The following is a 24,470-nucleotide window of genomic DNA, read 5'->3' as shown; positions in this document are numbered from 1 at the left end:
GTCCCATGACACAGAAGCAACACCCAAACTCCAGGCCTACTCCTTCATGGGGAGTGTCCCAATGGACATGACAACTACTTACCCACAGTGCCTCTGTCTTGCCAGGATTCAAGCTCTGCTTGATTTTATTCATCCATTTCATCACAGTATCCAGAAAATTGCCCAGGGACTGCACGGCTTCTCCAGATTCAGATTTAATGGAGAAGTAGAGCTGAGTGTCATCGGCAGACTGATGGCACCTGGCCCTGAAAATCCTAATGCCCTCTTCCAGCGATTGACATTAAGTAGCACTGGAAATAAGATCCATTCCAGCACCCCATAACATAGCCCCCAAGGGGCTCAAAAACACTATCGGTGCTACTCTCTGGACTAAGTCTTGAAGACAGAATTGGAGCCCCTTTAATACAGTGCCCCCAATCCAAGAGGATTCCATGATCAATGGTATCAATATAATTGGTGTCACGTTGAAATAAAGGATGCTGCTGCATTGGGCAATCTGCACCTGATAACACAGTGCCCATTTCTGATTTGCACTGGGGCTCCACTGAAGTTATTCAATTTAACTCAAAAATAAATGCAGTAAAAAAGCAGGAGCAAACTTTTTGCACTGCAACATCCCCCGAAGGGTTTCTTTGCGGGCCTCCAAGAGCTGCCTGCAGACTGCAATCTTCAAATTACTGAATTCTGCATTTTTTAAAAAGCTTACAAGCCCCCTTTTTTTAATTAATGTTCCAGAGGTAGAGATGAATAAATAGGTCCATTTTGCTTCCTCTCAGCTTCCTCTTTTTCCCACTCTGAAAATCAGTTGTCCACACACGTTTCAAAGAAAATGTCTGCATGAAAAATTGCCAGCATTTTAGTGTGAATTTGTCCAGAAATGCATACTTTCGTATGCAATTGCCCCAGCATTTTCATGACTATGTGATTTTAGATGCGCACTTTACCCTAACATGGGTTTTTTATACACATTACTTGGCTGCAGAACTGCCCTGAAAAATTCTGAGAAGGGTGAATTTCAAAAGATGCCTGTTTTTTGGCTCAAATCTTGCTTTGCAAAGTGTGGCTTAGATGTGCTTGCCTTTACATGCAAACTGAATGGAACATGTCCCTCAACCCTAGTTGGAGCTTTCGCTTGATGAGTTGCTATTGCCCCCAAGACCTACAGATACCGGAAGCTGCAGTTTGATTAACACAACCATTGGAGCAGCTCAAATGTTTTTTCTGCTTTCATGCCTTTTCATTCTTACTGACAGAGAATTTCAACCTGTGGGTTACTGCCGACCTCAACAAATATTTCCATTTGTTTGCAACAACAAAAGACTGGGAGGGTTGCTTTAGATTAGAATCTGCATTCTGGATCTGCACACATGCATATAAATACCCAGTTGCCTTACTGGAACTATCTCCTTTCCTGGGACTGGATGTACAGTTGAATAACTGCCTCCACCATGAAGATAGTTGGTGTATTTGTAGTACTCTCGCTGGCTCTTTGTTTCTTCTCAGGTAAGCACCTTTTGGTAGATCAGAAGTTGCATTTCAGACCCACACAATGGGTGCAAAAACATCTCTCATTCATCAACTGAAAAAAGGGAGAGAAATCAATGGGATTGCACATTGTTATGCAATATTCAATGGGATTGCAAGCCAGACATCACTGGATTGTGTCTACTGGTTCCCTAGAATCTTCTCAAAAGAGAAGATTCTAGTGGGAGTGGGGATCATGAAATAGGATGAATACTCCATCTCCCATCAAGAGTTTATAAAATTTGGATGTGCCAATTTCTTTTCACCCGTGGAGAGAAAACTAACTATGAGGGACAATGATTTTGAGAGAATGGGACTCTTTCCACCTACCTTTCTCTGCCATTCCTCCCCCCCCTTTTTTTTGGTAATCATTTAATTAGTTTTCAATTACAATCCAATAATAGCCCCATTATAACAATATAATTCGGTATTTGAACTTTCTCTGCCTGTACTAATGGTCATCTCCAGGGACTGCTTTTTGTTTTTTAAAAAAAGGATGGGAAAATGTTACAGAAAACTCTGCAATGTAAACTTTAGCCCACAAATGTGGGGTTTCTTCTTTCCTGCTTGATCCTATTTAGTGCCAACATCCCCATATCCTATTATGTGCCATGTGATGCCCCTTTTGTGTTAGCTAATGGCACAAGAAGCCAATAAAGAAATTCTGATTTGGAAGCACTATTTGTCTGTTACTTTGCATCCTTTCCTTTACAACATGGGTCAGAGAAGAGTGTGATCTGCCTAGGACAGTGGCAATACAAAAACAAACAAACAAACACAAAAGTTAGTGTTGCCATTCCTTTTTGCCTTAGGCTGTGATCTAGAAGCATGCTCACATAGAATTAAAGTCCACAGAAAACAGTATAGTATACTGTGCTTAGGAGTTTAATGTAAAATACTCTGGCAGAAGTGCAGGCAAATTCATTCCTTCATTCCTTCATTTAAAAGCATTAATAACCTGCTTAATGTTTTTTAAAAAATCTCTAAGCAATTCTACAAGCTGATACAATTCTGCAAAAGGGTAAAACAGATGCGGCAGCACGCGGTGCAGGGTGCAGAAATCATTTTCCAGGAAACTTCAACTACCTTTACAGTGAAATCTTTTCCATATCTACTCAGAAGGAAGTTTGACTGAGCTCAGTGGGGCTTACTCTCCTTCATTTATAAGGTTGCAGACTTGGTAATTAACAACTTGAACTCAGTTTCCTTCAATGACTGCTTTGCTCTTAACTGTGTATTTTTTTGTGTTCATGTGTGATTTTTATCTTAGGTGTTGACAGTGACAGTGGAAGTGAGGTGCGTTCCTTTTCCTTTTTCCTTTTATTGTGCTTTACATGTTTTGTGGCAGTTGTATGAATGCCTTGCTCTGCAATCAAATGCTTTGCAGACTTTATAAGGCTTCTCAACAACCCCCCCCCACTCCCAGCGCTCCTCCAGTCAGTAGCATAGCCAGGGCCGTCTTAAGCAGGTCGGGCGCCCCCGCCCCGCCCCGTTTCTTCCCGTGGCTGGTGGTTTCCACGCGGCTTCGCCACGCAGCACCCCCCTGCCGACCCGGCGCCCTGCACCACCCAGCCTGCCCATAGAGCCGGCCCTGAGTATAGCATGGGGTGGGGCACAGGAGCAGTTGCCCCAGACACAAAATTTGTTTGGGGAGCAACATTTCAACACTTGGTGCTGCCTCAATACAGCTATGTGCTTCTGTTGAAAACAGCTTTTCCATGCGAGCTAGGAAGTGACCTCTCCAGACAATGGAATGACTCTTCTTTTCTTATTATATATCTATAATTTTCTCCAAAAACCTAAACATGCTTGGATGAATTTATTATAGCTAAAAGGGGGGAAGAAGTAGGAGGATGAGGAAATATTTCACAGATATTAGCATGGAACAAAGAGCTGCACACACTTTGAAAAAATAATAGTTCATGTTTCTGACACTCGCGAGGTTCATTTCACTGTGATATCTTTGTAGAAATTGTGAGTAGACCAAAAAACTATCTAATTCACAGTTCTCACAGCAGTAAGTGACCCAAAAACATGGCTAGCATTAGAAATTCACACTTCCCCAAATTTTGCAATGTTGTTCTGCAACCCAAACTGTGTACAAGAATGCATATTTTAGGGAAATTTGTGCATTAAAATGCATATAGGAGTGGAAATAACATAAAAGTGCATTATATTAAGGAAAGTTGCCTGCAAAGATGTACTGTATATATTCATCAAAAGTGAAGGGGGGAAATGTCTATTGTGTGAATTTTGCATGAAAATGCTGGATTTTTTTGTGTGAGGATAAACCCACAACTTGATGCAGAAATATGGAGAACTTAATTTAAGATTGGGGGGGAGGAAATGAGAGAGAAACTGAAATTAGCAAATTTGCATATGCCTGGTTCTCCTAATTCACAGATGTATAAAATGAGGCAGCTCTCTTTTGTGGTGGCCTCTGTCCTGGACCACCAACTAGAACCACCTAAAACCATCCTGCAACAAAGCCCCATCAAACTGTTCCATAGAATCATATGCATCTTGCCATGGAAGAGCTAGGCTATATTGCTGAACACCATAGTTATGTATAAATGGAAAGACTCAGATACAACCCTCGTTTATCCCAGAGGCTCCAGATTTAACAGGGGTCAGCAAACTTTTTCAGCAGGAGGCCTGTCCACTGTCCCTCAGACCTCGTGGGGGGCCGGACTATATTTTGAAAAAATATATGAACGAATTCCTATGCCCCACAAATAACCCAGAGATGTGTTTTAAATACATCTCTACTATTAAAGTACATTCTACTCATGTAAAAACACGCTGATTCCCAGAGCGTCCACAGGCTGGATTGAGAAGGCGATTGGGCTGGATCCAGGCCTTAGTTTGCCTACCCATGCTCTAGAAGATGAAAGAGTGAAGCTGCTAGGATAAAAAAAAAAGATCAGCTGATGAAATATTTCTTTTACAGGTCAATTGTGAAAGATATCTAAGGGTTCTGAGACCTGGTGGCATGACACTAGCTTGCCCAAGCATCTTTCTCCAAATCTGTGGCACAGATGGCAGAACTTATACCAGTGAATGCAAGATTTGCCAGCACAACCTGTAAGTGTAATGGATAAATAGAATGCTCATCTTTGGGTAACAAAGAATATGGAGGAGGAGTAATAAAATGCAATAGAAATGGCCGTCTCCTCCTCCTCTCTTTTTATCCCCTTCTGGACTGCATGATGGCAGTATGTGTACTGGAAGACTTCAGAGGGTTCAGCAGGGTAAAAATGATAGGGTGTAGCAGGAGACAACATCATGAAATCCTAGAGGAAACATTGGAAGCAGATTATTAATGGGTAAACTGAGAAACAACATGATAATGTCTTAGGATCAGAAAATAAATATGGGAAAGGTTCTATTGGGGCCTTAGTTGAAGTCTACACCTGGGTAGGCAAAAGATTGATTAGGATCTACTGGTGGATCTCTAAGTGACTTGTAATACATCAATACATCCTCCCTCAATAAGGATCAGGAGTCCCAACAGAACAACAAAAATGCTCCCCCTGCTCTTAGACTTCTGGAAGACGAGGAAAGCTTGGGGAGGAGAAAACCAGGAGTGGATTTCTGTGTAAGATGACTGTTTCCCCGACATACACTGTTTTACACTTGGTTCTCGTAGGTGTAGGATGTATTTTAAAAAGAAAGTAGATCCTACAACACTACCTCACCCCACCACAGTATTCATATTTAAAGTCTTTTTTAACCAGCAGAATATAAAAAAATGTGTTTACTAGTTGAGTTCCACATTCCTTCTCTCTTGTTTTTTCAGAGAAACTGATGACAATGTTGGCAGGATGCATTATGGAGCTTGCAAGAGGGTAAGCAAAAATGTTTAAAAGATTATGGGTAAAAAATAAAAATAAAAAATGTCAAAATAACTGCTTTATCATGATGGTAGAATTACTGTTTTGTGAATTCAAAGGGAAGACTTCTTTTAACTGTACAGAGCAAAGTTTCAGCAAGTGTAATTAATGGACTCCATACTTTATTCCTTGCATCTTTTGTTATATAAAAAAAATCCAGTGCAATCCATCTAGATAGCTCAGGTAGAAAAACCTCTCAGCTTTCTCTTCTACCAGTGAAATGAAGAAAGTGACTAATGATGAGCTTTTCTTTCTTTCTTTGTAGAAATAATGAGGAGATTCTTACCTTCCAGCATTTCAGAGAATATTAAGTGCTGACTGATTATCCAGGAATCATATAATCATATAACAATGGATGGGAGCTCCTAGTCTAATCTCTCTGCTACATCTCAGGACCATTCACCCACCAGACCCTCATAGATCAACTATGCAAGCAGCAATAATGAAAGAAGACTAGAATCCAAGGATTCACGTGTTATCTTACATCTGTATATGGGGGCTTTTCAGACTCTCAACCAACTACAGTCTCCCCGGCTCCCCAAAAAGGTGATTGAGGGTCATTATAATCTCACTAGAGTATAAAAATCTACTTCCAGAAAATACCATCAGGAATGTCATGTACACAGAGAGAAATGCTCTGCATACACATGCTGACCTCTTTGGATCCTAGTCAAAGATACTTGTTCAAAATATTGGTTTCCAAATGCTAACTTGTGTACTTTCTGACCATCCAACATTACAATTTGAGTTGTATTTAATGGTGCCTTTCCAATGACAGAAGGCTCTTTAACCCAGTAGAGGCTTCCATCAGCAAAACAGGAAATGAATGCAAATTTTTTTCAACCTCCCATCACACACCTTGCAACTCCCATCACACACACACACACACACACACACACACACACACACACACACACACACACACCTGCTCCAGGAGGTTAGGAGAGGTAGCAAAAAGGCTGCAAGGTGGAGTCTGAATCTTAAAACATCTCCTCCCCTCCCATTCCACAATGTTGGATCAAAGAGTCTTCCATCAGCAGAGTAACATTAGATAACAGCCTTTAAATTTTGTTTTGTGTGAACAATGATCTCAAATTCAGATTTTGCTCCAAGATTTTGCTACTGCTCTGCTGTCATTTACAGACAACCCACTCTATGCACAATTTTAACTTTTATGATTTTTGACAGTTCTTTACTTTCCCCTCTGTTTGCTTGTTCCATAATAAAATTTCTTGAAGCAAACTCAATGGCTATTTTTCATGAAATTGGTTGTATTTTAGAAGTTATGATCTTCTTTTGATTAATTAGCAATTGATTATATTGAGCTTCATGAAGAAAGGTGATGTGTAACCCCATCAAATCCACAACATGAATTAAGGAAAGGTCTCGGGGAAATTATTCAAATAGGACACCTGAAAGCCACTGAAAATGAGGGGAGGGAATCATTGGATAGGCTACAGGCTCAGACCCTTTTCACCCCCAAACATATAATATAATCCAATTTTCCCCCTGGTGATCACAGTCATCCCGTCATTGGCTTCAGCTTTTCTGTCTGCATGCTGAACCTCCAAGTTCTAACTTTTCAATACATGCAGGCAATATGAAACATTTTAGGCCTTAGTGTGTGTGTGGCACACATGGACCCTGCCTAAGCTGAACACTGCCTGTTAGCTGTGTGTGCTTCAGCTTCACAATCTGCTTGTTTATGAAGTCCCAGGTAACAAGCTAAACTAGGAATTTTAATGAGCCACAGGTGGGCTTCCATGTATGACTGGCAGACTGTTTTGGCAAAGTGGGCATAGGTGAAGAAGAAGATAGTACCTCGGGTTACAGACGCTTCAGGTTACAGACTCCACTAACCCAGAAACAGTACCTTGGGTTAAGAACTTTGCTTCAGTATGAGAACAGAAATCGTGCAGTGGTGGTGTGGCAGCAGCGGGAGGCCCCATTAGCTAAAGTGGTACCTCAGGTTAAGAACAGTTTCAGGTTAAGAACGGACCTCCGGAATGAATTAAGTTCTTAACCTGAGGTACCACAGGCTAAATCCAAAGGTGTCCAAAATTCACTGCTCTCCATTTTTAGGAGAACCACCAGCATTATCAGATCCTTAGAGATGTTGTTTCCAGCAACCTCTTTCTTCCAGCATGACTCCAGAAACCTCAGGCATAGCTGACCCCTCTCCCCACTGGCCAAGGGGCTGGGGATGGGGAGAAGATATATTCTTTCTGCATTGCTGGCTTACTCAGAAAGGTAGCATAGAGAAATTAAATTTCTTCCTACATAATCAGCTGGTAGGAATGATTTTTTCCATTATTATTTTAAAGATTTCTCCTCACAAAAACAAATGTTATCTATACTCTTCCTTGTCCCTGTAAATACAGCTTTGTGCAATGTAGCTTCATTCCAAGGTTTAACTGGTATTTGACAAATACATAATCTCATTTTATTTATACAGTTCATTAATGAACCATTTTGTAGACTTTGGCACCGGAGAGCTGGCATACTGACTGGTTGGTTCAGGTGTGTTCCCTCTGCATGTTCCCATCATTGTATATGCTGTGTAATTCCTTTGTATTTCAGGCTCGGCTGCCTTTGTATCCTTAGAGCTACTGTGGTTTTCAGTTGGAGGAAAACATTAAGCTTCCAGTATCAATCATCATACAGCAAATTCTTTCCCACACACGTTCACAAACACAGCCCTTTGGTCAGCCACGTTTTTCCCCAGCCTCCACCCATTTCCTTAAGTCAACATTTTCTTACCCTTTCTCCTGCTCCTTCACATAAGAAAACTGGCTGCTGCCAATATTGTTATGAGTTTGGAGTGTTAAGCTGGTTGCCAGACTCCTCAAATCCCTGAATCTAGCAAGTGTTAAAAACTAACCAAGCTAGCTTCCTGATCAGCTGGGTCATGAGCCATTAAAAGGGATTAAGGGGTTCGGTGGGAAATGTCAGGTGGGTGGCCTCTCCCTCAACTCACACAAATAGTGAGTGGTTGAGAGTTTTGGGGGGCTGTGATATGACCAAGAAACAAAGCAGTTTTGCAATTACAGTGGATATTGCCAACAAATCTGTTTCGGAAAAAACAAAAACAAAGAAGAAGAAGAAGAAGCGTTTGGATTTGATATCCCGCTTTATCACTACTCAAAGGAGTCTCAAAGTGGCTAACATTTTCCTTTCCCTTCCTCTCCCACAACAAACACTCTGTGAGGTGAGAGGGGCTGAGAGACTTCAAAGAAATGTGACTAGCCCAAGGTCACCCAGCAGCTGCATGTGAAGGAGCGGAGACTCGAACCCGGTTCACCAGATTACATGTCCACCGCTCTTAACCACTACACCACACTGGCTCTCCCTGGACGTCTTGCAGTATAGAAAATGATGAAAAACACATAGGAAAGTGTGAAAAAACCAGTGCTTTCCTTCTAGAAATGTAGTTAATTAAGAGTGCTGGGAATTGTATATCTTTGAGGGATTAACTATGCTTTCCCAGGATTCCTTGGGGGAAGCCATGTGCTTTAATTGTATGGTGCCATAGGAGCCAACTCCTAGGGGCCGATAAAATATTTGAGGGGGCCATGCCCCACCAAAGTTAATGGGTATTGCCATTCAAATGGTTTCTGTGTGCTGCATCTTGCGACTGATTATATGGGCCAGTGCTTACTACCCCTCCCAATATTTCATTCAAGTTGGCACCCCTGTATGGTGTAGATGTGACTTTTGCAGGATGAACGCTCAGCAAAAAAAAAGTCACCTGGAAGCAACCTATCAATTGTTGTTTTTCTTGAGAAACTGTTACAAGCTGTCTAGCCATTGTACGGGACAGCCGTTTGCTAACAAGCTGGGCACATCTGCCGTGTTGATAGCAATCTCCTGGGGTTGTGCAGATGTGAATACTTTTTTAAACACCTACATCAAAATCTGAAGGTTTCGTAAGCCAATAGTAACATGAGGGAGAAGTTCAGTGTGCAAAACAAACCAATGCATATGTGCGTGTGCATGCATGTGACTAAAGCGTTTGAAACACTTGTGGTGAGTGGAGTACTCACATGGATTCATCTGGAACCAAAATTCTCAACCTGATCAATGCAAAAACACTGGGCTTGAGGCAGGATCCATGCAAAGATTCCCATCAAGAGGGCTTGTGCTTGCAAAGTGAGGCCTCCCCCTCTTCCTGCACACCCTCTGAACCTGTGAAACTCACCAGGGGGTAGGTTGGGGGGGGGACCCTGCAAAGTGTGCAGGGGGGAAGAGGAGGGATCATTTTGTCTGTTAGGTTCACTAATAGGAAAACTTAAGAATATATATTTTGCCAAGAATGTTGCAGCTCATGGTGTAATGATGACATTGCTGTTGCAAGGCACAATAAAAGAGGTACAAACAAAACAGTTTTACAAATGATGAGACTCTTTTGACCGCAGAGCAATACGAAAGAACAGCTTTCCCAACATTTTAAGTAAAGGTAAAGTTACCCTTAACCGTTTGCTCCAGTGGCGGATGACTCTGGGGTTACGCACTCATCTTGCTCTATAGGCTGAGGGAGCTGGTGTTTGTCCGCAGACAGCTTCCGGGTCATGTGGCCAGCATGACTAAGATGACTAAGCCACTTCTGGCGAACCAAAGCAGCACACGGAAACGCCGTTTACCTTCCCACCGGAGCGGTACCTATTTATCTACTTGCACTTTGACACACTTTCAAATTGCTAGGTTGGCAGGAACTGGGACCGAACAACGGGAGCTCACCCCGTTGAGGGATTCGAACCGCTGATCTTCCAATCAGCAAGCCCTAGGCTCAGTGGTTTAGACCACAGCAGGGAAAAACAAAGGAAGAGCCTTATTGGTTCAGCATGTAAGATATAAAATAGATATGGTAAAGGTATCCAAACACATTAGATACATCAAACACACTTATTCTATCCAATAGTTTTGAAAGCACAGGTATGAAAAATATGCACAGAGAAAGCAAGATCTGATTGATAGGAGAAAAACAAATGAATGTGTGGCAGGAGCACATTGGATTTACGTTGTTTGAGGCAATTTGCTTCTGAATGCAAGTTACTGGGAAAATAGCAGCTGCTGTTGCCCTCAGGTCCTGCTTACAGGCTTCCATAGGCATCTTTCTGTCCACTGTGAGAACAGGGTGCTGGGACAGATAGGCCACAGGGACAATCCAGCAGCCCTATTCGTATGTTCTTAATAAACCATATTTCTTACTATGAGAGTATTGCACCCAGCATATTCGCCTCATTTTTCCTTGGAGATTCTATCTGAAGCTGCATATTCATTCTATTGAGAACACAGTAGTATGTAAAGATCTTGCAAAATAACTGATACTCTTCAGAAGGACAATGCAACCAGCATGCTCCAGAAATACAGAACAGATGAGTCCTTTTTACAGTTGTAAGGCAGCCTGGAAACATGAATTCTGCCTCATCTCCTTCCCAGCCATCCCAGCATCTCTCTCCATCCCACATGCCTTTGCTTATCAGCCACCCATGAATAGTCCACCACACCAACATGACCTCTCCATCCAGCATACTAGCAGCTCTCTGGCCAATTTCCCCCTAGGTTTGTGTTTGTTTTAGATTATACCTCTTGACCAAATGCAACAGGGCTCTTCTTCCCAAAACCCTCTCCAGTTTTGAACAGTACAAAAGGTATGTCCAGAGCCTGTAAATGTTGAGGTGTGTGCATGTGAGCCCATGGGCAGAAGTGGAAACTAGTACATGGTAGCTGGAAGTGGGGCCTCCAGGTATGAGCTCAATAGTTCCTCCATGCCTCCTTTTTGATCCCATTTGATCATCATTTGTGGCACTGAAAATAAACACTTCTCAAGGAAGCAAGTACCAAGTATCCAGCTAACGTTTTTAAGTGGAACAGTTGTGTGTGTTTTAATTAAAAACAATTCCAATAAACAAAAAGCAGAGTTGTTGATTGTTGATGAAGAATGGGGCTCTATCTACTTCTGAAGCAGTGGAATTATATCATTCATCTCTGGAAACCAAAGCAATGGTTTGTGATAAAGTTAACTAAGCATGTTATTGTATTTTAGCTCATTTTTATTCAATTTCTTTCTGTGTTTAATTTTTTATCTTTGCTCTGTTTTATGGTCTAGATTAGTAAACTACCAAGCTGGTTACCAAATGTCTCTTGCATAATCCTGGATTGCACACTGAAAAGAAAGTGTGACAATTGGTACAGGAAACCACAGTCCTTTGTAATAATACATTTCCAAATGTAAAAAAATTCTTGAAACTGGGAGATTTCATCATCAAGGCCCCAGAGACTTCTTTATATGCATGGGAGAGAGGTTAGATCTAACTGCTCGGAAGGGTTCTAAGAGGCTGTCAAGGTGGTGTCTGCTCTTCTGGTCTGGTCACACAGAGAAAGGCCAACAGACCCAAACCCACCAGCACAACCATGAAGCCAGGCAGCTTTTTCCTCCTCACTCTGATGGTCTTCTTTTTGTACTCAGGTGAGTCATATTTCATATTGTAAAGGTTCCGTTTCGTGAGAGATTTGCATTTTGAGACTCCCATTATATGTTCCATCTCAGAAAGGGATACAATGATCCATGGTTGTTTTCGAGGTTGCTTCCATATGAAATTATTCCACATCTTGTGGTTTTCCACAGAAGAACCATAATGAAAGCAGAGTGGCTTCCCATATGGGATTGATGCTATCACATGCAAATATTTTGGACCATGACTGCACATTTCAGGTGCTTTTGGTCCTCCAAGGGCAATCCATATTTGCTTTCACACAATAACTGCTCCTAGAGCCATCACCACACTCATTTCTGATAGCCGCCACATGGCTCCCCTACCACAGAAAGTGAAGTTAGGTAGAAGTCTATGCACACATGTACATAAGTGTTTATTGAACTAAAACCAAGTATGCGGGATCCCAGTGTTCCATTTTGTCCTCCATGTTGCCTAACATCTGCATGAAGCCACTAAGAGAGATCACTCAAGGATTTGGAGCTTTGTGTCATCAGTATGCTGATAATACCCAGCACTCTTTCTGTTTCATTTGAATCAGGTGTGGTCATGCCATTCCAGATAACTGGCTGGGGCTAGCAATGTTCTGGATGCAGGCCAATAAGTTGAAGCTGAACCCTGATAAGATGGAGATACTGTTGATAAGCAGATGTGGTGTCCAAGAATTAGGGAGCTATCTTCTTTTAGATTATTTCACACTCCCCCTGAACAATGTTCACAGGTTGGGGATACTCCCGAATCCGTCTTTGTCACTTCAGGCCCTAACTAGGACTGTGTAAATCAACCAGCAGGTTATTGAATTTCACCAGCAGGAGTCAAGTCAACATAGTGGCTTAAAAAGAGGGGGTAGGGGGCATACACTGAGAATCCAGCAAAGTGCTTCTCTGCTCAGAAATGTTTTCAGTGCCAGAATTAAGCTCATTGTCCATTCACGCACAAACACACATTCCTGGTTTTCCTTAAAACTTTATTTGTTTCTTTAGCCTAATATTTTTTGGGGGGGATGATTAATATTCTTAAAATTTTTTGAATAAAAAGTCATTGCTGAGCTACTACTGTACAAATCACTGAGATTTCCCAGAGATCCTGATCTATCTACTGGCTCAAATTTGCTGGCCTATTTCAAGTTTTTAATGTGTACCCGTGGCACACTTTCCTAGGTTGTGACCCCTCTGGATGCAGGATTGACAGTACAGTATACAAATAAATAAATAAATAAATAATGACTTCATAATGTTTATGCTTTTGGTGTTTTGGTTCTAGGTGCTGCCACTGAAGCAATAAATGAACGGGTGAGTGCTGCTTATCTTTTTAATGCCATTTCTCTTTAGTTATTTAGAGTTAATCTTTGTGACACTAAAGTCCTCCTGGATTTTTTAATTTATTTCGATAAAGAGTCAAAAGTACAGGAAATACACATATGTAACACAAAGCAATCACTAAAAGAATAAAGACACATTGCATTGGTTACAGCTTTCAAAGCAAAGAAAGTTTTTGCGTGTCGAGACCCCGTAACCACCCCCTCAAGGAGAAATAAAAACACTAAGACACAGGATATAAGGTTAATGTTATTGGGCAAATTTAGGCCACAACTTTATTGGTTACAGAATGTGAGCGGTATTGGCTTAGGCATTGCTTAGGCATTGAGTAGACCAGACTATATCTGGCTCCTGCCTGCTGTGCAGGAAGTCTGATAGGGTAAACCCCCAGTAGGGGGAGCCCTGTCGATGCAAGAGGAAGCCTGAGCTAAAACATGAAATATCTTGCAAAGAAGCTTACAAATGTCACATTGGTCACTATGGAATTCCCCTTGCAGTCTAAATGTCAAGGAGGGAATAATTCAACAGTGTCATTTACTTTTCTCTGCAGGAATATTGTCTTGGGTATCCAAAAGGAGCATGCACCAAGGAGCTTAATCCCCACTGTGGCTCTGATGGCGTCAGCTATGGCAACAAGTGTATGTTCTGCAATGCATATATGTGAGTATACATTTCACTTATAAAGTACAAATTGAAAAGGGTGAGCACAGCTACTTTGTAGGCCGCCCAGAATTAGTAAAATATTTGAAAGAAATGCTACAATGAATCCTTCTTCCATTTTCACAGATATTAACGGTAGTCATATTGGCCCAAAAGAAAAATAAATAAATCCCTGGTGGGGCAATAATACAGTTATTGCAAAGGTAATAATGACCTAATACAGGTGTTGCCCAAATGTGGATTTTGGAATTGCTAAGTCTCAACTCAGCTTTTTTAAAATTAAAAAATTGACATAAAATGACATTTTAAAATGATATTTTACAAAGTGGTGCTGCAGCAAAGATATACAGCAATAATTAACTTGCCTTATTCAACTATTATGATGCTGGGGGGGATTTCAGTTCAGTTCACATTTTAGTGCAAAATTATTGAATTCACACTTCACTAACCAATACGCAAACTGAAACAAAGCTATCCTTCTAAAGTCACATGTCTTTAAATTTTGTGATGCAGGTTTCCAGCTTTAAAAAAAACTGTGCAAAAATGTGCATATTAGAAAACAATACAATCAAAGTTTTGGAGGGAAAGTTTGCACAAAAATCTTGGCAATTTTTATGAAAATCACAGATTGGTTCAGTAATATGAGGCACTCGATATAAGACTGAAGAAGTAAGAAAATGAGAGAAACCAAAACTGACATATTGATCCATCTCTACTCATCGTTGTATTATGTCTGTTCACGGAGTAATGATGAAGCATGCATCATGTGAATTATCTCACTGAGTTCCTGGTTTTGTCTTTCCTTCATCAGCGCAACTGGAAGAGTACTGAGACTGAGGCACCTTGGAGAATGTGTTAAAGACTAAAGAACATCTACGGAGGGAAATGTCCCTTTCTCTTCATGCCTCACCCATACCATCACCACAAAGAAATATATTCTTCCTTCGGCTTATACTCTGCTTTGCCAGCTAGTGAATATCTTGCAAGATCTTATTTTAATTAATCAATAAATAAGCCAAGCAGCATTATCAGTCTTGTCCCTTGGGATAAACATTTCTCATTATATTTATTTATGTTCTGTTTGTTTAGCCTATTATCTAATTTTATTTTAAAAAATAGCCCCCCACTTTTCAGCACCACGCAGAAAGGTAATATATTCATGGAATTTGGGGGACAATATAATATTTGGACGTTTGTTAATAATTACACACACACACACAAAGAGTAAAGCTAAACACACAGCTGAATTTACTCAACATGAACTATAACACTTCAGACTGTTAGATGATTTGTGCTCTCTCTCTCTCTCTCTCTCTCTCTCTCTCTCTCTCTCTCTCTCTCTCACACACACACACACACACACACACACACACACATACACACACACTACCTCCCTGCTTGTAGAAAGCCAGCTCATTAGGGGAACATCTAAGGTACACCCCTTCTCCCTAGTATGCATTGACCCCTGATTCATTAGGGCAAATGGAGCCAACTTCAGCCTCCATCCCCCTGTCTGGCTTCTTACTTTGTTCAGGTACACTGGACAAATATGCTTTCCTTCCTGAGGTTAAAGCCCTAAACCCTACACAGACCCTCAGATATACATGAGCCTGGTATTGAAAGAGAGAACAACCAAAATAGCAATGCGTTCCATGACATAAAACGAGACATTATAGGAGAGATCAAAACAATACATGGTTGCAGGTTAGACATCTTTAATGGCAAATCAGACCTTCTTTTGCAACATTTGCTATTAGAGTATAATAAGGCAAAGAGCTCCCTTGGAAATCTGTCATGTTCTCAGCACCTTCCAAAATGCTGGAGCAACAGAGCCCCTTTGCTCTTCCTGCAAAGAAAAAGGTAACATATATTTAAAGTATTATTGTGGGTAACTGGAATCATAAAACAAAGTTATATAAGTTGTCTTTTTCATTTTTTAAGAGCAGCTCTTCGTTTGAGAAATGCAATGATTTGCATTCCATCTAGTCCCCTACAACTGCAAAGGAACATTTTGGTTCCTAATGTAAGCCATTCTCACCACAGAAAATCAATCACAATTTTGACTAGTAAAACCTTCCCATTTAAATAAACACAACAGACATTGCAAATTGAACTGTCAATATGAGCAGCGGTGTTTGGGATACCTTGCTTCAGCAAGATCTGTGCTATGAAGTGTACTTTGTTAAAGGTCCTGAGAAGACCCCTATTCCCCTCAGAGAGCTACAACTCCCAGGGAATTCCTTCTACCCATGGAACTCTGGGAATTGCAGTTCTGTAAGGGGAATAGCGTTTCCTAACAATGCTCAGCCGCAAACAACAGACTACACTTCCCAGGATTCCTTAGGAGAAACCATAGTTTAAAGTGGTATATATAGTCTGGGTGATGCCATAGTTGCTTGACAGGGAAAAACTTCAAAGTATAGTCTGGATAGAAGCATGATTATGAGACCATACTTTTAACCCTTTCAACTGACAAAAGTGAATCAAGGAATTTGAATATGTGACTGTATCCCAGATCTGGAGAATCCTTGACCCTATTATTATTATTATTATTATTATTATTATTATTATTATTATACACATCTGAGTGGGTTGCCCCAGCCACTCAGGGCGGCTTCCAACAAAATATAAAAACACAGTAAGGATATATGTAGTATGGCTTACTTCTCATCCTACCAAAACTATCCCAGTGTCATCGTAAGTAGATATGGAACAGCTTGGAGGTTTTGAATATATCTTTCTCTTCTGTCATGTTATCATCACTTTAGTTATTTTCTTATATAAAAAAAGAAATAATTATTTCTATACGTACAGGGCATTAAAGCAGAAATTACACTGGTTGCCATAGACCTTCCCATCAGAACCGCAGTGAGGCATATATTCCAGGCTGCAGATTCCTTTACCTGGGAGAAAGTCCTTGCAATAGTCCTGCAAAAAGAATGGCATTCTAAATTTGTCACCCTGTTAAATAAAACTAAGTTCCACTTCACAAAATAAGTAGTGATGTAGCCATCAAACTTTTACATTTGCTCACCAGTTCAACATAACTTCTTTTTTAAAGTGCAATTTGTATTCAGTTTTGTAAAGTCAAACAAATTTGCAACAAAGAAACAAAAACCAAAAAAATGAAGAAATAGGAAATACAACAGTCATAATTTGATATGCATTATATTAACTCAAATAAATATTTTGGCTCATGTGAAGCATGTGCTTTGTTATGTCAGTATTCAATAAACTTTACCCAATTCTGTCTAAACATAGTAAGTTTATGCCTTCTTTCACTCTTGATACCTTATAAAAATTCAACAACTGCAAAAATGTAGGTTTTTTTTTTGCTTCCGATTCTGTTACGAGAGAAATTGATACTTGCCACTCCCAATATCTAGAATAACACAATCATGCTGCTTACCTGAATCTGAATACATTGACCTTCATACTTCACACCCACATTTTTGTTGGATTCCCTGGGTAAGAGAGAGAAAAAAGTTGACAAATTCTTTCCTGTAGTGCACATTATGCTGCTACAGGCAAAGCTTGACTGAGCTGGTTCTATAATTTGTATTCTTGACCTCCTTCATCTGTTGCAGATCCTTTGACCTCCTGATACATGAAGTTATTGGGACGCCTATGATTCCGCTAACCAGAAATAAAAATAGACTCTGTAGGTACATTTATCTACAGCATGTGGGACTGGTTTCACATCCCTGATCAGCGTTGATGCTTATTGGATTGCATTGAGCCAATCATCATTTATCATTCTCTAGATCAGTGTTTCCCAACCAGTGTGCCTCCAGATGTTTTGGGACTACAACTCCCATCATTCCTGACCACTGGTCTTGCTAGCTAGGGATGATGGGAGTTGTAGTCCCAAAACATCTGGAGGCACACTGGTTGGGAAACACTGCTCTAGATAACCAATCTAGAGAATGTATGGAAGTGAGAGCTGGACCATAAAGAAGGCTGATCGTCGAAGAATTAATGCTTTTGAATTATGGTGTTTGAGAAGACTCTTGAGAGTCTCATGGACTGCAAGAAGATCAAACCTATCTATTCTTAAGAAAATCAGCCCTGAGTGCTCACTGGAAGGACAGATCCTGAAGCTGAGGCTCCAATACTTTGGCCACCTCATGAGAAGACAAGACTCCCTGGAAAAGACCCTGATGCTGGAAAAGATTGAGGGCACAAGGAGAAGGGGATGACAGAGGACGAGATGGTTGGACAGTGTTCTCGAAGCTACCAACATGAGTCTGACCAAACTGCGGGAGGCAGTGGAAGACAGGAGTGCCTGGCGTGCTCTGCTCCATGGGGTCACGAAGAGTCGGACACAACAAAACGACTAAACAACAACAACAGATAACCAATCATTGGATTGTGAGAATACAATGGGATTGGTCTCATATAACCACCATGTAAGCTAGGAAAGAAGGTGGGGTGGAAAAGAGCCAAATACAATAAATACAATGAGATATTATTATAAAGGATGATAGTCATTATCCATTGCCTGGGGGGAAATGTTCAGTATCCACATTACTTACAGGTTTTGACGACAAAGATCACATTTGCTGATATATGTGGTATCATCTGTTCCGCAGACTGGTTTAGCGATTTTTGTGCAGAGCATGAGTCCTTTCGCTTGTCTGAATTCACTGCAATCCATCTATAAAAGAAACATGTAGCATTTAATAGTACACCTCTGTACCCAGCAATCCTCTCTATAATTACCTCTGCACATTCATGTTTCCAGTTGTTGTTGTTTTTAATTCTAAATATGGAAAAAAGAAGAATCTACCCTTTGCTTTTACATGCCTTTTTATTTCATACAAAGAGGAAGGAACATATGGATCACTGGACCAAATAACATTGATTGAATGAAATTATCCAGTGTGGCTCTTTTGCTGACTTCCAAGGCATTGTTTTGAAGAATAATTAAAACTCAGAATTAGCCACATTATTTCAGTTTTTACTGAAAAGCACAGACATCCTGATTTCTTGACATTACGATCTTATCTGACAATCTAATTCAACTCTTTATACCTACCTTTGCACATTCTCCAACATCTTTCTTACCAACTAGTTTGTTTTCTTCCCTGTGTAAGAGAAGAATTTAGGGAACTTTAGCAAACAATTTCCTGTATTCTGGGTTAATGATACTCATAATAAACATTGGCCAGAACTAGTAGACCTTGCAAGTCACAGGCAAATGCCTCATTGAGCTAGTTCTGCTATGTAACCTGCTGAAATCAGAGCCATGGAGTAAAAAATAGGTGGCATATGGATGGATAAATCCAGTGCTTTCTTCTTCTTCTTCTTCTTCTTCTTCTTCTTCTTCTTCTTCTTCTTCTTCTTCTTCTTCTTCTTCTTCTTCTTCTTCTTGAAAGAAGGTGATGGTACTCACCACAAAGTTGTTACAGTAAGTGCCACACTTTAAACAGTTGTGCAGGAAAGGTGCCAGTACCCCCAGGAAAAAAACACTGGATAAATCTGTCCATTTTAGTCCCTCAACTTTCCAGTCTTATTTGCAATTTTGCCTAATGTGCATTTATATATCTCATTTTCGGCAATATACTTTTTTTGTACACTATTTTTAATATAATGATTTTGAATGATATCTGTGGTTTGGATCATGTGTTGTTTTGGGATGTACAGATTAGCTGGATATAAATTAAAATACGAACTGAATTGATTTTTTTCTCTCCTATGAGTGTAAGTTTACTGGATTTACACAGAGATAACTGAGCACTGAACCTCAGCTGGTTACCTTGGCCCAGAAATACGGTAATTCCAGAGGGGAATGGTGGTAAAATGGGAATGTTCCCATGTAAGTTATGTCTCCATCTTGGAAGTGGGGTGGGATGGAAAAGGGACAGATAAAACAAATTTGATGAGACACCATTATAACTAATTGTAGCAATGATCTGTTGCCCAGCAAAGAATCTTCTGCATCTGCGCTGCTTACTGGTTATGGCGACACAGTTCACATTCATTAGGATAAGTGTTGCCATCTGTACCACAGACTGGAAAATACATCCTCGTGCAGCTTATTGGTCCGTTACCAGTTGCCTGGAGGTGTTGGCTGCAATCCAACTATAAAAAGAAAACAAACAACATTATATGTCTACAAAACAGATCTTCTTTATATAACCTCTCAAGGCTTTCATCCTTTAAAGTTTATAACTGATACACAGGAGAAAAGAGGGTACCTTATGAATCTACCTTTCCTTTTTACATTTCCCATTATTCACAAGGAAGAAGCATGCAGAAGACTGAACCCAGGAAAAAGGGTTGAATAAATTTCTCAAGTGCGGAATTGCCTAGGGCATCATTGTACAAAAGGCAGCATTTAATGCTATTTGCTAGGTGTGGGGTTGTCTGTGGTGGTCAACCACAAGGCAGGGTCAGTTGCACAACACATTCATCAGCTTTTCTGCAATTGGGCGCAACCACCCAGATGACCAGTTCCACTCTTGAATGTCTTTCCTGTTCCAGTGAGCAGAAGCAGTGTGCAAGGTGAGCCAGAGCTGCAGAATTGTCCTCCTGACACCCATGTCACTGTAGTCCCTGGATGCGGAGGGGGATGGGGATGGGCGTGGGGCAGGGTGGAGGTCTTTGCACTGGGGAGAGCAATGGATTGGTTTTGCTAGTGCATTTGGAGGTCCTGGACCTTCCTCCTTCCCTTCCCCAACCCCATCCAGATAAGCAACAGTACCTCTGTGCTTGAAGGTTGGCTCCAGCCCACCCCACCAATGCCAGTAAGTTTACAAATGGCCACCATGGAATTATCTCTACAAGGGCCATTTATAAAGGCTGGAAAATGATAACCAGAATCCTTTCTGTCATTGATATTCCTTTAAGACAGTGTTGGCCAAACTTGGCCCTCCAGCTGTTTTGGGACTACAATGCCCATCATCCCTAGCTAACAGGACCAGGGGTCAGGGATGATGGGAATTGTAGTCCCCAAACAGCCAGAGGGGCAAGTTTGGCCAACCCTGCTCTAAGATCTATCCTCCAGGACCTACTTATTATGGGGAAGGGCTGTGGAGACCATCTGCTTTCCATGCAGGAGGTCCCAGGTTCAATCCTAGCTTCTACTTGGAGGACTGAGAGAGAACTGTGCCTGAAACTCTCTCCAAGTATTTATTGAAGAATTTTTTTCCCCAAATTTTTAAATTTAGTTTCCCAAATTAATACAAATCAAACCTAATTGCTTTAATCTAATACAATTTTTGAAAATCAGGTTTCCCACTCCTGTTGCCAACTTATGTCTATCTCTTCCGTTGTTGCCACGTCCTTTTTTCTTGAAATCCATTTAAAAATAATAATAATTTAAAATCCTTACTAGGTGTAATCCATTCCTACCGCTGCCAATAAATCCTCTTTACAAACAGTGTTCCTTTTAATTTCCATAGTTATAAATTTATTTTCACATGTGTATTCATTCAAATCAATAATCTCAAATCTGTTGTGGGGGAATATAAATCTGTGTTTGCTCCTCAACCAGCCATCACAAAAACGAAGCACCTTTCAAAAAGAAGATCTCGCATGCCAATGAAATGAGTGCTAATCACTGCTATCACTGCTTATAACTGTGCTCTTCCACAGCTCTCCTTCACTATAATTGCACAGGAGAACTGCTGTGTGTGGGTTTATGTGTCTGCAGTGAGAACACCAGCATTTCCCACTTACACTTGAGGAACACAATTCAAATTCTTCTCCACCTGCCAACTTGCAATTACAGCTTTAGCTGTATTGCCAACCAACTGCAGAAGGCTGTAAGAGCAATATGGCATTACTCACTGTGTTCGCCTGAACATTTTCCTCCCCGAAGATGCCTGAAAGGAGACCAAAAACATATGGATGCCATTTCTGAGCTCTCAAAAATTCAGAAGGAAATCTCTAAAGAGATTAAGACCTGCACCACGGCTTCTCCTTTTTTAGAACTAAGAAAATGTTGTAGAACAAATTAATTATAAGAGTAACTAGACCTATTTCAGATTACTCAGTTACTCAGTTGTATTAGCTCTTTGCTGTATGAGACATTTTTACCGCTACTATGAATATAATAATAATAAATTTTTATTTATACCCCGCCCTCCCCAGTCAAAACCTGGCTCAGGGTGGCTAACACCAATAAAATTACAATAAGACATAAAAAAGAAGACAATTAATTAAAATACAGATTAAAATACAATATTAAAATTTAAAATGCAGCCTCATTTTAAGTTTAACCCTTAAATATCTTCCATCCTTACTTATGGCCATACCTAGGGGATCACAGAACAAGGTCCCAGTACTTTTTATGGATTTGTAGAAAACGGAATTTCAGTGAGACAGCTTAACTTTCTTCTACCCTTGCATGGCAAGCTGCACCTGCCAAAACTCCCTCTGAAACTAAATATTTTCTTCCATATCAGGTCAGTTGTCTGAGCAATATAGAAGACTTTTTCAGAATGTCAGCAGTAATACTCTGAAAATCTCTCTCTCTCTCTCTCTCTCTCTCTCTCTCTCTCTCTCTCTCTTTTCTTTCTTTCTGAGTGACTCACCTGTGAAGCACCAAAGTGCCAGAACAACAACCACAAATGCACCCATTCTTCACTGAGCACTGAATGCACCAATGTTCAGCTGAGAAGATTATCTCGTAGAACAACTTTACCAGCAGGATATCAATGCACACATGCAAGCACCTCTCTATATATATGCACAGGAGTTTACTTTAGATTTCTTCATTGTGAAAGACTTGGCACTCTAAGTGTAGGAACGTTTATATATAATATAGCAGGGTTAAATGTTTCCTTATTGAATTTACACAGCAGCAAGTGGATTGCTGACTCATATGAGTCCTTTCTGCCTTCTTGGTTGTCCTTTTGTCCCTCTTGAAAGAATAAATACACATGAATCTGAATGATAACAATATAAACTAGTTTACTGTCAGATTAATTGAGTACATACTTAGTTTACAATATATATAAACTATATTTTATATGATTGGGTATACTGATTCAGATTGGGCTGGTGACAATGTTGATTATAAATCTACATCTGGGTATGTATTCATGTTTGGAGATGGACCGATTTCCATATTATAAGTTATAAGCAGAACTGTATAATAATAATAATAATAATAATAATAATAATAATAATAATAATAATAATAATGGTAATAATTTATTATTTATTATTTATACCCTGCCCATCTGGCTGGGTTTCCCCACCCACTCTGGGCGGCTTACAACAGAAAAATGAAATAAAGTAATCTATTAAACATTAAAAGCCTCCCTAAACAGGGTTGCCTTCAGATGTCTAGCGTTACCTTCCACAGAAGCAGAATATACTGCAGCTACAGAAGCATGCAGAGAGGTTATGGATTTACTGTCAGATTAATTGAGTACATACTTAGGTTACAATAAATTTAAACTATATTTTATATTTAGTCACTACATGTAGACCTGATATTGCTAATGCAGTGGGGATACTTAGTAGGAAAGTAAATTCTCCCACTGAGTATGACTGGGCAGGTGTAAAAAGAGTGGTGAGGTATCTAAAGGGTACTATGTATTATAAATTAAGATTACCATCTTTCAGTAATCCATGTTTGATTGGGTATACTGATTCAGATTGGGCTGGTGACAATGTTGATTATAAATCTACATCTGGGTATGTATTTATGTTTGGAGATGGACCTATTTCATGGGGAAGTTATAAGCAGAACTGTATAGCGTTATCTTCCACAGAAGCAGAATATACTGCAGATAAAGAAGCATGCAGAGAGGTTGCTTGGCTGGATCAACTCATTAAAGATTTTGGGTTGGTGAGCAAAGTACCTGTCAAACTGTTGGAAGATAATCAAAGTTGTATAAAGTTATCTCAGAAAGAGAAGTTTCACGCCAGATCAAAACACATTGGTGTGAAGTACCACTATATACGTGCCCCACTGCTTTCCCCATCATCCTCTGTGAGTTGGATGGTGAACTTCTGCATTGGGGAGGCTCTTATATGCAGAGATCTTCTAACTGATCTTCCAGTTTGGGAAGTTTGATGTGGACACCAATGGAAGCACCTCATGCATTGCTTTTATATGGGACTGGAATGCCCAGAGAAAGGTTGTTTTCAGCTGCTCCAGAGAAGCGGACATGGAGCAATGGATTCAAACTACAAGAAAGTAGCTTCCACCTAAACATTAGGAAGAACTTCCTGACAGTAAGAGCTGTTCTAAAGTGGAGTTTGCTGCCAAGAAGTGTGGTGGAGTCTCCTTCTTTGGAGGTCTTTAAGCGGAGGCTTGACAACCATATGTCAAGAATGCTTTGATGGTGTTTCCTGCTTGGCAGGGGGTTGGACTGGATGGCCCTTGCGGTCTCTTCCAACTCTATGATTCTATGAACTTTGAGCTTATTGGAAAGAGTAGAAGACAGAGGCTGTTCATCTTCTCATATGGGGGACGGGGACGGGGGATGGAAACTATGCATTTTATAACATTTAGGCTAGATATTCGTTAGTGGCTTGCAAATTATGCAGTGAGGTCATTTCCTCCTGCTGCATTTCAAGTCACAATTTTATATTGCTGTACACACCAGAGAGGGGGAGGG

At 40.4% G+C, this 24,470-nt stretch overlaps 3 protein-coding genes across 3 annotated transcripts; 2 read left to right on the top strand and 1 right to left on the bottom strand.

The window, feature by feature from the left end:
• The first annotated feature begins 1,189 nt into the window (after window positions 1–1,189).
• LOC118080477 (trypsin inhibitor ClTI-1) lies at window positions 1,190–6,659 on the top strand. Its single transcript, XM_035105781.3, has 5 exons — window positions 1,190–1,503; window positions 2,795–2,820; window positions 4,475–4,608; window positions 5,324–5,372; window positions 5,683–6,659. The coding sequence occupies exons 1-5, from the start codon at window positions 1,449–1,451 to the stop codon at window positions 5,686–5,688; spliced, it is 270 nt and encodes an 89-aa protein (XP_034961672.1). The 5' UTR covers window positions 1,190–1,448; the 3' UTR covers window positions 5,689–6,659.
• A 5,044-nt stretch (window positions 6,660–11,703) lies between these two features.
• LOC118080479 (ovomucoid) lies at window positions 11,704–14,915 on the top strand. Its single transcript, XM_035105783.3, has 4 exons — window positions 11,704–11,886; window positions 13,175–13,203; window positions 13,781–13,890; window positions 14,702–14,915. The coding sequence occupies exons 1-4, from the start codon at window positions 11,832–11,834 to the stop codon at window positions 14,754–14,756; spliced, it is 249 nt and encodes an 82-aa protein (XP_034961674.1). The 5' UTR covers window positions 11,704–11,831; the 3' UTR covers window positions 14,757–14,915.
• A 673-nt stretch (window positions 14,916–15,588) lies between these two features.
• Window positions 15,589–22,621, bottom strand: LOC118080034 (ovomucoid-like). Its single transcript, XM_060271617.2, has 8 exons — window positions 22,431–22,621; window positions 21,685–21,719; window positions 19,847–19,974; window positions 18,929–18,977; window positions 18,426–18,547; window positions 17,300–17,354; window positions 16,703–16,818; window positions 15,589–15,736 (listed from the first exon to the last, which is right to left on the bottom strand). Exons 1-8 carry the CDS (start codon window positions 22,474–22,476, stop codon window positions 15,691–15,693), a joined length of 597 nt encoding a protein of 198 aa, XP_060127600.1. The 5' UTR covers window positions 22,477–22,621; the 3' UTR covers window positions 15,589–15,690.
• Between the last annotated feature and the right edge of the window lie 1,849 nt (window positions 22,622–24,470).

The sequence above is a fragment of the Zootoca vivipara genome, chromosome 2 (genome assembly GCF_965207765.1).
Source record: "Zootoca vivipara chromosome 2, rZooViv2.hap1.1, whole genome shotgun sequence".
Lineage (NCBI taxonomy): Eukaryota > Metazoa > Chordata > Lepidosauria > Squamata > Lacertidae > Zootoca > Zootoca vivipara.
Note: the sequence above shows the minus strand (reverse complement) of the source record. Positions and strands in the feature narration are given on the sequence as shown.